At 50.4% G+C, this 14,854-nt stretch overlaps 1 protein-coding gene across 6 annotated transcripts in view; it reads left to right on the top strand.

The window, feature by feature from the left end:
* The window catches only part of NLRC5 (NLR family CARD domain containing 5), an 87,989-nt gene that overhangs the window by 68,966 nt on the left and 4,169 nt on the right, over positions 1–14,854 (top strand). For 5 of the 6 annotated variants that reach the window (XM_023209987.3, XM_023209989.3, XM_023209990.3 and 2 more), the window contains 13 exons: positions 1,697–1,783; positions 3,028–3,108; positions 3,888–3,971; positions 4,239–4,331; positions 6,346–6,429; positions 7,051–7,134; positions 9,980–10,063; positions 12,270–12,353; positions 12,746–12,829; positions 13,168–13,251; positions 13,392–13,469; positions 14,495–14,578; positions 14,665–14,736. In XM_023209987.3, the coding sequence (XP_023065755.2) occupies positions 1,697–1,783; positions 3,028–3,108; positions 3,888–3,971; positions 4,239–4,331; positions 6,346–6,429; positions 7,051–7,134; positions 9,980–10,063; positions 12,270–12,353; positions 12,746–12,829; positions 13,168–13,251; positions 13,392–13,469; positions 14,495–14,578; positions 14,665–14,736 (1,083 nt within the window). The remainder of the gene's footprint in view (positions 1–1,696; positions 1,784–3,027; positions 3,109–3,887; positions 3,972–4,238; positions 4,332–6,345; positions 6,430–7,050; positions 7,135–9,979; positions 10,064–12,269; positions 12,354–12,745; positions 12,830–13,167; positions 13,252–13,391; positions 13,470–14,494; positions 14,579–14,664; positions 14,737–14,854) is intronic. The other variant, XM_023209991.3, reaches the window with a different exon arrangement.

Genomic DNA, 14,854 nt, shown 5'->3' on the forward strand with positions numbered 1-14,854 from the left:
TTTCTCATGATGTCATGGCACGTGTTCCACTAACCCCTGACTTTCCTGGAAACTGGAAGTTAGATCAAAAGGCTCCACGACATTCAGTTTCATGTTTGTGCCCAAAAAACTTGCGTCACCAACAGAGCTGTGCACTTCTTATTGCAGCCTGTGACAAGGCACCTAAGGACTGGCTGTTCTCCAAAACAACCTGTAAAAAAATGTTATGAAATACACATAACAAAATTTATCATCTTAACCATTTCTAAGTGTACCATTCATTCAGTTGTGTTAAGTACATTCACTTTTTTTGTACGGCCAATTTCCAGAACTCTTTTCCTCTTGCAAGACTGAATCACTGTCCACATGAAACCATATCCCATTTTCCCTCTACCCCAGCCTCTGGCAACTACCATTATGCTTTTTGTCTCTATGAATTGGACTGCTCTAAATAGTTTATATGAGTGGATTCATTTGTATTTGTCTGTATTTGTCTTTTTGTGACTGGCTCATTTCATTTGGCATAATGTCCTCTGGTTCATTCATGTTGCAGCGTGTGTCACTGTGTCAGACTTTCCTTCCTTTTTTCTTTGAGACAGAGTCTCGCTCTTGTCACCCAGGCTGGAGTGCAGTGGCGCCATCTCAGCTCACTGCAACCTCCACTGCTTGGGTTCAAGCGATTCTCCTGCCTCAGCCTCCTGAGTAGCGGGGATTACAGGTGCCCACCACCACACCCAGCTAAATTTTTATGTATTTTTGTAGAGACAGGGTTTCACTATGTTGACCAGCTGGTCTCGAACTCCTGACCTTAGATGATCTGCCATTTCAGCCTCCCAAAGTGCTGGGATTACAGGTATGAGCCACAGCAGCCCTTTCCTTTTTAAGGCTGCATGATATTCCTTTGTGTGGATAGGCCACGTTTTGTGTGTCCACTCATCTGTCAATTGACCCTTGCGTTGTCCATTCAAGTGTCCAATTGACAGTCCCTGCTTTCTTTTTTCAATGTTATTTTATTTCAAAAACAATAGAGACGAGGTCTCACTGTTTTGCCCAGGATGGTCTCAATCTCCTGAGCTCAAGTGATCCTCCCACTTCGACCTCCCAAAGTGCTAGGCATGAGCCACCACGCCCAGCCAGAAAGTCCCAGCTTTCAATTATTTTGGTTATATATCCAGAATTGCTAGATCACCCAAAATAACTTTTTTTTTTTTTTTTTTTTTTTTTTTTTTTTTTTTTTGTGACGGAGTCTCGCTCTGTCACCCACGTTGGAGTGCAGCGGCACGATCTCACCTGTGGCACATGCCTGTAATCCCAGCAACTTGGGAGGCTGAGACAGGAGAATCGCTTGAACCCAGGAGGCGGAGGTTACAGTGAGCTGAGATCATGCCATTGCACTCCAGCCTGGGCAAAAAGAGCAAAGCCCTGTCTCAAAAATAAATAAATAAAATAAAATAAAACATAAAATATAAATATAAAATATCATTAGAAAAATAATATTTTCTGTTTGGATTGTCACAATAATAGTTGTTGGAATAAGGGTGATGTTAATTTACTTTTTTTAGATTGATGCCTAGTTGTATAATTTTATAGTTTTAAAACAAGCAAAAAAACTCAAAAAGCCCCTAGGTGTCCCCTTGACACTCCTCCCCTGGCCTTGTCATGTGTGCTGATTGCTGCTCACCCTAGGGGACCTTATCTGTGTCCCCTTCTGTGACAGGGTGCAGGAGCCGTGGGCGAACAGAGCTGGCATCCTCTCCCTATTAGAAGTCTGCGCCCAGGCTTCAGGCAGTGTCACTGAAATCAGGTGAGTCCAGAGAAGAGGCCCCCTTGGAATTCTTCATCTTTCATGAGCATTGGAACCTTTCCTTGACCTTCCCTCATCCTGTGGGGCAATATCTGTGTCACCAGCTAGTTCTCCATGTCCCCAGGGTGGCAGGAGCTCCTGGGATATATGTGAGAGGCTACACATTTGTTGGGACTAGTGCAGTAGTCAAGCCACAGTGTCAGCGGAAGACATCCCCAGATTCAAAACAAAGGGCTATTGGATCCAGGCAGACATGGCTGGGAGTCCATGCTGGTTGCTTGGAAGGGGCCCCCAGATGCAGTAACGCACATCATGGCTCTTCAACCAGAAATAACACAGTGACACACAGAGTAGCTAATAGCAAAGGTTTTTAGCATCCCACTCACCTATGTTCAGATCCCAACTCAGTCGCTTACTGGTTGGAGCCCATTACTGTGTCTCTCTGGCCTCAACCTCCTGCTCTTACAAAAGAGTCTAATTACAGCCCTTTGTGGGGCTAGGAGGATTACAAGAACTGGAGCCTGTAAAGATGTCTGATGTACTGTCACCAGCCACACAGCCTGCCCTGCTTCTTCCTTCTCTCCAGGAGTGAACAAGGGGATGCTCTGGGGACTTTATCCTCTCCCATAGCCCTCTCCCCATAAGCACCTCCATGAACATAACATTCAAGTAAAGGCAGTGAGCTTAGAGCGCACATGGAGACTACAGACACATCCCCTACCCCACCCTTCCACCACACTGTGGTTCTTGTGCCCCTCCCTCAGAAAATTCTGGAACTGCCCTTGGATCCCTCTAATGGCTTTCTGTCATGGTCTGAAGAGCCTCATCAACTTATTAACTGTAAATTGTTGAAAAGGGCCAGGCGCGGTGGCTCACGCCTGTAACCCCAGCACTTTGGGAGGCTGAGGCAGGAGGATCACTGAAGCCCAGAGTTCAAGGCTGCAGTGAGCTATGATCGTACCCACAAGGCTGCACTCCAGCCTGAGTTACAGAGGAAGACCCTGTCTCTAAACAAAAAAAAAAAAAAGAAAAGAAAGAAAAAGAAAAAGTGTTGAAAAGGCACTACTTGGGGTATTGTGTGTGACTGACGGAAGCGCCTGCTTTCCCATCCTAAGCTGGTCCCTGGCAGGGGAGAAGGGGACCCAGGCAAAGAGTCTCAGAGTTAGAACCGGGCAGCCCAGGTGCCAGCTGGGCCCTCCAAGGAAGGCCGCCCAGCCTCATATTGTCTACTGCTCTCTCCTCAGCATCTCCAAGACCCAGCAGCAGCTCTGTGTCCAGCTGGAATTTCCTCGCCGGGAAGAGAATCCAGAAGCTGTGGCACTCAGGTGGGACCCAGCGCCAGGGACCCCAAGGCAGGGGCTGGTGTTGGGGAGGCTGCAGGGCTGCTTCTGACCAACAGTCACCACCCTGCCCAGAGTCCTTAGAGGTTCCAAGTCTTTACACAGCCTACAGAGGTCTGACCAACCCACTTCTGAGGCACTTCAGCCCCACCCCAGGCCCCAGTCTCAGGTCTAGTCACCCCCATGAACTTCCAGTTCCCTCAACACCATCTTGCTTAGACCTCAGGGCCTTTGCACTGGCTGTGCCCTCTGCCCAGAATGTTCTCTTTGCGCCTACCTTCTTCACCTGCTTAGCTCCTCCTCATCCCTCAGGTCTCAGCTTAAATGCCACCACCTCAGGGAGGCCCCCTGGACCCCAAGACTTCATCAAACACTTCCATTATCCACTGTTATAGATCCCTGGATTCACAGCACCTCTAATCCACATGGCACAGTTTTGGAAATTAAAATGTCACCCTTTTGAGTGGATGCAGCCCTGCCTGTGTACATTCTGGGAAATAGAGCATGGTAGGATCTCAGCCTCACTTCACCTCCTCGACTGCGTGTCCTTGTGCAGTGAACAACCTGCACAACCATACCAGCTGCCCCATCTGGACTCCTGCTTCCTAGCACTTCTCATAAGTGAATAGCAATTCACAAATACTGTGGGACTTCGTTTGATCGGCATTTATTTGCCTCTACACCATAAGCTCCTTGCAGGCGGAGACTGAATCCCCCATACTGGACTAGATTTCAGAAACTGTCATCTCCCTGTCTGTGTCCAGGTTGGCTCACTGTGACCTTGGGACCCACCACAGCCTTCTTGTGGGGCAGCTGATGGAGACGTGTGCCAGGCTGCAGCAGCTCAGGTCAGCACCCGGGAACTCTGTGTGGGGCCCTGAGTTCTCCGGTTGACCCTGGTGCCTACTCCCCGGGCCACGTGTGACCCTAGCATTCTCTCTTCCTTGTGCAGGAGAAAATCATACTTGGCCAGTGGAGGGGAGGGAGAGCCCCAGGGTGGCTCAGGGGAGCTCTTGGGTGGCCCCTTCTCCTCTCTTGGCACCCCCTTCTGGATGTGATGACCCCTGAGGTGTGTCCAGCCTGAAATTCTCTGGAATATCCTTGGACCTTTTCAGCTTGTCTCAGGTTAACCTCTGTGAGGACAGTGATGCCAGTTCCCTGCTGCTGCAGAACCTCCTGCTGTCCCTCTCTGAGCTGAAGACATTTCGGTATGCAGACAAGACATTTACTCAGGCCTCTTTGCAGCTCTGCCCTGCCCTGACACCTCCCGTTATTCCCAGCCCTGGGCTCAGAGGACTCAGTGTCTCACCCTCTGGACAGAAACCACAGGTGGCCCTGGAGATGATTTTTAGGGGCACCCAGTCGTCAACATGACCTCAGGAACATTGAGCCACGTGGCAAGAAAGTTATTCCCTTTTTAATGCTCTTTCATGGTTTTTCTTTTAAAATAACTGCAAACTAATACAAAGTTTCAAGAAGACTGAGAACTGCTGTGTGCCATTTACCCAAATTCACCCTTAGAGCTGGGTGTGGTGGCCCATGTCTGTAATCCTAGCACTTTGGGAGGCCAAGGCGGGTGGATTGCCTGAGCTCAGGAATTGGAGACCACGCTGGGCAACATGGTAAAACCCCGTCTCTACTAAAATACAAAAAATTAGCTGGGCGTGGTGGTGCATGCCTATAATCCCAGCTAATCGGGAGGCTGACGCACAAGAATTGCTTGAACCTGGGAGGCTGAGGTTGCAGTGAGCCAAGATTGTGCCATTGCACTCAAGCCTAGGTGACAGAACGAGGCTCTGTTTCAAAAAAAAAAAAAAAAAGAAAGAAAACAAAAAAGAACAAATTCACCTTTTGCCAATATTTTTCCACATTTGCTCATTTCTTCCCTCCCTCCTTCTTCCCCACCTCCCTTTTCTTCCACTCTCTCCCTCTCTCCTTTTCTGAACCATTTAGAAGTTGTAATCATATCTCTTTATCCCTTAACATTTCAGCAAATTTGCTAAAAATAAGGACATTCTCTTCCATAATCCAGTAAAATTATAAAATCCAGGAAATGTGACATTGATACGCTACTATTATCTCAACTACAGTTTATACTCCAATCTCACCAGTTCTCCCAATAATGTTGCTTATTGCATGTTTTTCCCAGTCGTGGATCCAATCCAGGATCACACATCTCATTTAGTGTCATCTCTTTAGCGGCTTCTTCAACCTGGAACAGGTCGTTGGCCCTTCTTTGTCTTTCACAGCATTGTCTCTGACATTTACAGGCCAGTTATTTTATAGAATGTCCTTCCACTTGGGTTTGTACGATGTTTCCTCATGTTTAGAGCTGGAGTCTGCCCTTTGGGCAGGAAGATCTCACAGGCGATGCTGTGTTTTTGTGCCTTCCATCGGGGTACCAGATGTGTTGGTGTCCTCGGGCTGGTGGTGTTAACTGTGATCACCTGTGACAGTGGTGTCTGCCAGGTCTCTCCACTTGCAAAGTTACTGACTTTCTCTTTGTAATTAACATAGATCATGTGGTGAGGTACTTTAAGATTATGTAAATATCCTGGTCTTCCTCAAACTCTCATCGGCGAATTTTAGCAGCCATTAATAAATGGTACTTGAATCAATGAATCAGTATGACAGTTGCAAAATGTAGCTTTCCTAATTCTTGATTTTCTTTCCATCTAACTGATTACACCAAAAAGAAACTCTTGGGTTGGGCACAGTGGCTCAAGCTTGTAATCCCAGCACTCTGGGATGCTGAGGAGGAAGAATAGCTTGAGTCCAGGAGTTCGAGACCAGCCTGAGCAACATAGTGAGACCCCCCCCCTCAACTCTACAAAAAATCAATAAAATAAATGTTTAAAAAGGAAGAAACTCTTTAGGACAGATAGATCTTTGACATTTCTTCAGTATTTGCTTTAAAAATGCAGAGTTTGTGATAAACAACAGTAACTAGCTAAACTACAGTGATACCTAATTCTGGCTTAAGTTGTGAAGTTGCTACCTGAATGATTGCGGCTTAGAAAATACTGAACTAGTCCATGCTTCTGCTTCCAAGCTCTATGGTGGCTTAATGAGTCCATGGTGGAAGAGATTTATGAAGGGAAGGAGGTCCCCTCACATTGCCCCCCACATCCCTACCCCACATCCTTGCCTTCTGCCACCAGCATTCAGAGCTCCCAAGACCCAGGGCTCCCGACTGACCTGTTGGCCTTTGACCCCCACCAGGCTGACCTCCAGCTGTGTGAGCAACGAGGGCCTCGCCCACCTGGCATCTGGTCTGGGCCACTGCCACCACTTGGAGGAGCTGGAGTGAGTTACAGAGTGGAGGGATCGGGGACAAGTGGCCCAGCTGAGGGTGAGGGGTGGAGAAGAGAGCAGGGTATTTGGGAGGGCAGGCAATGGGACTTCAACTAATGACCCTTCCCCCGATGAAGCGCAGCAGTTCTGGGTGTGGCCTGGGGAAGGATGAGCACCACAGTTTCGGTCTGAATTTTACCGTTGACTCACAGGGGGGCTGTGGGCATGGCTGTTCTGCTCTGGGCTTTGATTGCCTCATCTGTGAAAATGGGGCTCATGAGCCTTGCTCTGCTGTGCTGGCTGTGGGAGTCAGGCTATGGAGAGGGCTGAAGAACAGGAGGGTGTGTGCGTGTGTGTGTGTGTGTGTCCCTGGTCCCTCAGCTTCCTCTCTGCAGCCTTCATCCAGGGCATCATTTCTCAGCGGGGCCAGCTGTGACTATCATGCCTACCCAGAGCCTGAGCCCTGGGGCCAGAAATACCCATGCGGAACATGGACAGCGAGGGTGGCCCAGGGCGTGCAGATGCAGAGTTGGCCTCCCAGGGGACAGAGCAGGAGAGGGGAGCTGACAGCACAGCTCAGCTCCAGGGCTGGGCAGGCTCCACTAACCCTGGCCTCTGTTTGGTCTTCTGCAGCTTGTCTAACAATCAATTTGATGAAGAGGGCACCAAGGAGCTGATGAGGGCCCTTGAGGGGAAATGGATGCTAAAGAGGCTGGAGTAAGTGGTGATGGTGGTTAATGGGGAAGGGGGTGAGTGAGTGGTGATGGTGCTTAGTGCTGCATAGTCAGTGAGTAGCATGCCAAGGAACCTTTGCATGTTTTGTAAACACAAACTGCCATTTTTCTGGATGGATCCAGGTGAGCTGAATGCCCTTACATGATCTTTTACTTTCTATTCTGGCTCTGAGTGCCAGCAAGAACCTTGGTCATAGGAAACAGAATATACAACTCAAAGCAATCCAAGACAAAAATGTTCTGGCTTATGTCATGGAAAATTATGAGGCCACTGACTTCAGGCAAGCTGGATCCAGGGGTTCTGTATCCGTCAGGCTTCTCTCTCACATACTTCACTCTGGCCCTTACTCTTTTTCTGTCCACCTTGGCTTCCTTCTCAGGCGGGCCATCCCTGTACCTTCAGGCTTGCTTTCTCTCAGCTTAGCGGAAAGGGAGTACCATTCTCCCGGTGGTTACAACAAAAGGTCCTAGATTGAGTCTCACTGGACTAGCTTGGGTCACCTGCCCCACCCTAAAGCAATCGCTGTGGCTGTGAGCACAAAATATTCTCATTAGCCAGATCTGGGCACATGCCCACCTTGTCTCCTGGACTTAGAGGGGTGGTATTTCAGGGTGTGAGTAATAAAAGAGGAAACAAACTCTGGGCAGAAAAAATCTACAGATGTCCACTACATTTGTCTACAGTCGTTTCCTTGGTAACTGGCAGCTTTTACTACTCTCTTCCATAATTTGAAGTCACCAAATTCTTAGAAATGCCAGAAACAGCCTCAGTCTAAAAGTCAGGTCCCCGTCCCGCACAGATGCCTGTTTAAACAGTATCTGGACAGAAAATTTAACAGAATATCTTCCGCTTTTCATCTCATAACTTTTTCTGATGACCAAAAATATACACTGGCTATAAAAAGTTCCATCATTCTAGAAATATGTAACAAATAACATGAAATGCCCTGGAGATGACACCCCCTGAGAAAACTTCTGTTGAACGGTTTGTGAACTTTTCTCCAGATTTTTTTTTTTCTACATATGTTTTGAATTCAGTTTGAAAGTAGCCTTTTGACTTTTTGCCCCTTAACATTGAAATTCTTCACTTGTCCCTCTTTGCTTCTCCCGGGGAGACGATCAGGTAAAAGGAGAGGAGGGATTACAGAGACCTTTGACCACAGGGCCCTCCTGTCATCTCACTGGTCTGTTTCTTTGCCCACTCTTCATGTGCCTGCATCTAGGCTCAGCCTTCTGGAAGCCTTTATTCAGGGGATTAGAGGCCCAGTGAGGTCATTCATTGGCTCATTCATGCATTCGACAAATATGTACTGAGCTGGGCACCTGGGCCGGGGCCAGGAGCTTGTGGTACCATGGGGGACAGGACAGATTCATCCATGCCCCTGGGGGCCTTTTTCTTCCTTCTGATTTCCCAGGCACCAAGTGCTGCTCCTTACCTCCTGCTGCCTTACTTGCTCTGTCTGTAAACTGGCCATATGATATATTCTCTGTTCAAAGGAAGGGGATGGATCGTCAGTGCCTGGAGGTCTCTTCCCATCTCAGATCTGTCATTTCCAAGTGTAACTCCCCACGGGCAGCTACCCTCAAATCCAGCCAGCTTCTTCCAGCTGTCTACCTGTGATGGAGTGGGTAGGAGCATGGACCTTAGTTAGGAGCCTCACTGCCTGGGTTCAACTGTGGGTAGGGTAACCGACACTTCAAGTTTGCTTGGCGCTTTCCCCATTTTAGCACCCGAAGTCCCACATCCAGGAAAAACCCTTCTGTTCTGAGCCAACCAAGACAGTTGACCATCTTTCGCTTCTGCCTCTTTTTTATTTTATTGTTATTTATTTATTTATTTGAGACCCAGTCTTGCTCTGTCACCCAGGCTGGAGTGCAGTGGCGCAATCTGGGCTCACTGCAACCTCCGCCTCCCGGGTTCAAGCAATTCTCCTGCCTCAGCCTCCCAAGTAGCTGGGATTACAGGCGCACGCCACCAGACCCAGATAATGTTTGTGTTTTTAGTAGAGACAGGGTTTCACTTTATTGGCCAGGCTGGTCTTGAACTCCTGACTTAAGGTGATTCACTTGCCTTGGCCTCACAAAGTGCTGGGATTACAGGCATGAGCCACCGTGCCCAGCCAGTTCTGCCTCTTAATGTGTGAACTTGTGCCAGTCCCTCAGCCTCTCTGTTCTTTGGCCTTCTCATCTTAACTTTGAGGATGACAGCAATCTCCCCTGCTAGGGCTGTTGTGAGGATTAAATGAGATAATATGTGTTACATTCTTAGAGTCTGGTCAGAGTTCACACTCTACAAGTGCTAGCTATTGTTATTCTCCTCTCCTGCCTAGGCTGGGGTCCTCTAGAAGTACAATCGCCTGGGTCACATATGGTTGGAGCTCAGGAATGGGACTTCTGTAACTTTGGGTTCTGTTTCTGAAGCAACCACTTTGTGTATGACCTTGAGCAAGTTCTCTAACTCTCTGAGCCTCGGTGTTCCTCACCTGTAAAATGCGGATGATAATAAACCCACCTTTCCAGATGGCCCCAAGCCCTGCGTTTGGCCCACATTTTATGCTCAATATGTGACTGCCATTATTACTGGTCATTAGTTTGGGTCTGTGAGGTTCAGAACATAGAAATGCTGCCTGCCTGACCTCAGTAATTCATGCAGAGAAACAGCATTTGGACCTCCCAGTACAGTTCCTTTTGTAGAATTTTTACACTGTGTGGATATAAGTGGCTGTCTTGGAGGTCCCTAGGCTTGCTAAGCACAGAGGCCTCAGACCCCCAGACAGGACAGTGCCCCACCCCTAGATGCCAAGTTCACCTGGCCTCCTCTTCTCCAGCCTCGGTCACCTTCTGCTGAACAGCTCTGCCTTGACCTTGCTTACTCACGGACTAAGCCACATGACCCGCCTGCAGAGCCTCAGGTGAGTGACCCGGTGGCCCATGGGGGTGAGTGGGAAGAAACATTCTCCACTCAGTTGGGACCACATCCAGGGAAGCACTGAGGACACCTCCCAGGGGATCCTTTGTGGCTCCCTCCCAGGCCCATCCCTGTGCCCTCCCAGGTGGGTGCCCAGTGCTCTTGCCTTCTAATGCCACCTGCTTCTTCCTGGTTACAAAAGTGGCCTAAAGGGCTTAGGCCCAAGTTGCAGAACAACCCTTGAGGCACACATAGTTCACCCTGGGCTCTTGTTAAAATGCTCATTCTGATTCCCCAGGTCTGGAATTCTGCCTAGGTTGTGTGTGTGGTTTTGTTTTTGTTTTTGTTTTGAGCTGGAGCCTCACTATGTGGCCCAAGCTGGAGTGCAGTGGCGATGCACAGGTGCAATCATGGTGCACTGCAGCCTCAAACTCCTGGGCGAACGTGATCCTCCTGCCTCAATCTTCCAAGTAGCTGGGACTACAGGCCTAAGCTGTTGTGCCCAAACTCAGCATTTCTTTTTTTGTTTGTTTTTAAGATGGAGTTTCGCTCTTTTTGCCCAGGATGGAGTGCAGTGGCATGATCTCAGCTCACTGCCACCTCCACCTCCCGGGTTCAAGGGATTCTCCTGAGTAGTTGGGATTACAGGCATGTGCCACCACACTCAGCTAATTTTTGTGTTTTTAGTATAGACAGGTTTCCTCCATGTTGGTCAGGCTGGTCTTGAACTTCTGACCTTAGGTGATCTGCCCACCTCGGCCTCCCAAAGTGCTGGGATTATAGGCATGAGCCACCGCGCCCGGACCCAGACTGTATTTCTAACAAGCTTCCGGATAGTATCAATTCTGGGGGGCCACAGTCTGCACTTTGAGTAGTGTGTGTCTAGACTCAGATGGGACGGCCTTCCTATACTCCCTTTGTGATTTCACTCCCTGCCGCTAGGTTAAATAAACATGACACTTTCAATGTGATTTTTCAAAACATGAAATCTTGTGACTAAAAACAAATCCAAGCAGTGACAGAAAGCGTTGCTTTGTTTATATCCAAGTACACCACCTCCTACCCCCCACCTCGGGCACAGCAGAGTAGGTAGAAAATGGGGTTAGAAAGTTCCAGGAGGATATATCATATTGGACCATTTCACCCAAAATTAATTTACTGAAAGGCGATCCATTAATATGTATTTATTTATTTTTATTTTATTTTTATTTGTTGAGACACAGTCTCACTCTGTCACCTAGGCTGGAATATAGTGGCATGATCTCACCTCACTGCAACCTCCACCTCCCGGGCTGAAGTGATTCTGGTGCCTCAGTCACCCAAGTAGCTGGGATTACAGGTGTGCACCACCACACCCAGCTAATATGTGTGGTTTTTTAGTAGAGCCGGGATTTCACCATGTTGGCCAGGCTGGTCTTGAACCCCGACCTCAGTTGATCTACCTGCCTAGACTCCCAAAGTACTGGGATTACAGGTGTGAGCCACGGCACCAGGCCTTGTTTTGTTTTGTTTTGTTTTGTTTTTGAGACAGAGTCCCGCTCCGTCCCCCAGGCTGGAGTGCAGTGGTGCGATCTCAGTTCACTACAACCTCCGCCTCCTGGGTTCAAGTAATTCTCCTGCCGCCATTAAAATTTAATTGCAAAATAAAAGAAAGTAAAAACAACATACAAACAAATACTTCCCAAGGGGCTAAGACCATTTGCCTCAGCTGTTTCGTTGGTTTTTTCCTACCCAGGCAGAGCAAGGTCAGGGCTCAGTAAAGACAATACCCTGGGTTTAAGGAAAACCTACCATATGCATAGATGAGCACATGATATGCCCCTGAGAACTGATTTGTGTGAATCAGAGAACCCCGCATGAAACTAACATTCAGCTGGGCCAGCCCAGAGATCCCTGACACACAGGCTGAGGTGAAGCTTGGCAAAGAAATGTAGAGACTGCTCCTGGGCCAGGGGCTCTGGATTCGTTACCATCCAGCCTGCAAGTCCCTAAGTCTCACTGCTGAGTCTCAGTTTTCTCACCTGGACACTGGGGACAATAATTCCCACCTTGCTCACCACCGCCCACCTGCCAAGACCCCCAGAAGTTTTGCTGCTAGCATATGAGTTCCTGGGTGTGTAAGGCTTTGCAAACTGTAGAGTTCTTAGCACAGCACCTGCAAAGGCCTTTAAGCTCCTAAAAGTCTCTTGGTCTATTCCCTGCTTTTCCAGACTGAACAGGAACAGTATCGGTGATGTCGGTTGCTGCCACCTTTCTGAGGCTCTCAGGGCTGCCACCAGCCTGGAGGAGCTGGAGTGAGTTGCCCATCCTGCCCCCAGACCCACGCAATTTTGACAGGGAAAGATGACAAGAACAAGGGGCTACCTGAGCACGCCCTTTGCATCTTCATCTCATCTCCTTCACCCAGTTCTATACTGTGTAAACAACCTGGAGCCTAGAACCTTGGGGGGCCCAAAGACAGGATGTGAGAGTGTCAATTGCAGCAAGAGGGATTTAGGTCAGACAACGGGGAGAACATCCTAAACAGAAGCCAAGAGTTAGGAGCTGTCACTCAACATGGGGTGATGGGGTTCTCTGTGTGAGCCAAGGCCCTTCCTGGGACTTCAGCCTCCCCTTATTTTTCCGGGAGTGGGGTGTGGACAAGATGAGATGGCGGAAGGCTGATGCAGCTGTTCTCTCCCCCAAGCTTGAGCCACAACCAGATTGGAGACGCCGGTGTCCAGCACTTAGCTACCATCCTGCCCAGGCTGCCAGAGCTCAGGAAGATAGAGTGAGTGGCCAGCCCTACAGACGAGGGCCACAGGGGTCACACCATGGTCCTAGGGGATACTGGCCCCTAGCTCAGGCCAGCATGGTAAAATCTCCCCTGCACCAACCTCAGTGTCCAGGCAGTGGGGCTTGGTGACCTCCTGGCCCTCACTGGAGGACCTTAAGCCACCCCAGCCCCTGCTCTTCTCTGGGCCTTTCTGCCTCATTGTCTGGGTGGGTGTGTGGTGTCGGGCGTTGTCTCTTAGGCCCCCTGGAGCAGGGCTGGCAGCCCCAGCAGATGTGCTGGGGTGTCGGGGAGAGGGAGCATCAGAGGATCTGATGGCTGCCCCCCTCCCACAGCCTCTCAATGAATAGCATCAGCCCAGCCGGGGGAATGCAGTTGGCGGAGTCTCTCGTTCTTTGCAGGCACCTGGAGGAGCTGATGTGAGTGTTTGCCCAGGTGGCCTCTGCCCTCTGTGCCCCCCAGGCCCAGCTGGCCTCCTCTCCTGCGGTGGGCACAGGGCAGGGCGGGGGTCCCGAGTGGGCCGGCCCAGCACTCAGTGCTCATTCCTCTCCTCTTCCAGGCTTGGCTGCAATGCCCTGGGGGATCCCACAGCCCTGGGGCTGGCTCGGGAGCTGCCTCAGCACCTGAGAGTCCTGCAGTGAGTGGCCCCCTGCCCACACCATGCAGGGCTGGCGGGGAGGAGGGTCCCCGGGAGCAGTGGGGGGGTCCAGGCCCCCATCAGTTGAGCTGCCCTGCCCCAAGTCAAGCTGTGGCATGTACCCCACATGCCTGTCCCTTCCCTGCCTCTGATGTCTGCAGCAAGAAAATCAGGAGGCCCAGCCTAGTCCTGGCTCTGCCACGGGCCCCTGCCTGCCCTTGGCCAAAACCCTGCCCCTTCTCAGCCTCAGTTTCTTCACATGCAAAAGAAGTACAATGATCCCAGCTCAGTGCGCCCTGTACGCGGGTCCCTGAGGGTGAATGAGAAATCCTAGCAGAGGGCTTCTCGGGAGCACAGCACAAGCAACGCGGCCTCAGCACTTCACCACTGAAGTCCTTGGCCTCATAGCAGCCTCATGGCAGCCCCAGAGTACTGGGACTCTTTTTTTTTTTTTTTTTTTGAGAATGAGTCTCTCTCTGTCACCCAGGCTGGAGTGCAGTGGTGCAACCTCAGCTCACTGCAACCGCCACCTCCCGGGTTCAAGCAATTCTTGTACCTCAGCTTCCAGAGTAGCTGGGATTACAGGCATGCGCCACCATGCCCGGCTAATTTTTGTATTTTAGTAGAGACGGGGTTTCACCACGTTCCCAGGCTGGTCTTGAACTCCTGGCCTCAAGTGATCCACCCACCCCAGCCTTCAAAAGTGCTGGGATTACAGGAGTGAGCCACTGAGTCTGGCCGGTGCTGGGACTTATGTGTGCTCCCTTTTCCAGGCAAGGGAATGAAGGCCAGGAGAGGTGTGGAGAATTTTCCTTACTCCTACATGAAGGACCTGGGTGTTGAATTTGGGATCTCAGACCCCAAAGCCAGGGTCCTTGATACCCACCCAGGTCCTGTGTGGATGGGGAATTAGCCGGAGACTGTCTACGGGCTGGTGCTGCAGCCTGAGATGAGGCTGAGGGTGGGGGACTCTGAAAAGGCCCCCAGTCCCCACAGGCTCCTCTCACCCTCTCCTGTTTCCCCAGCTTGCCGTTCAGCCATCTGGGCCCAGGTGGGGCCCTGAGCCTGACCCAGGCCCTGGATGGATCCCCCCATTTGGAAGAGATCAGGTAAGTAGGGGCTGCCCAGCCCAGGCACGGGGACGGTCCTGGGCGGGTGGGGGGTTCCTCTCACAGGTATCTCCCCTACCCTGCAGCTTGGCGGAAAACAACCTGGCTGGTGGGGTCCTGCGTTTCTGCAAGGAGCTCCCGCTGCTCAGACAGATAGAGTAAGTAACCTCCCCTGCCTGCCTGGGGGACCAGCAGTAGGCTGAGGGCAGCCCTTCTCTGAGCCTAACACCTGGGGAGGCCTTTGAAGTGATAGAAGCCCCAGGGATGGTGGGGGCC

Source organism: Piliocolobus tephrosceles, chromosome 17, assembly GCF_002776525.5.
Source record: "Piliocolobus tephrosceles isolate RC106 chromosome 17, ASM277652v3, whole genome shotgun sequence".
NCBI lineage: Eukaryota > Metazoa > Chordata > Mammalia > Primates > Cercopithecidae > Piliocolobus > Piliocolobus tephrosceles.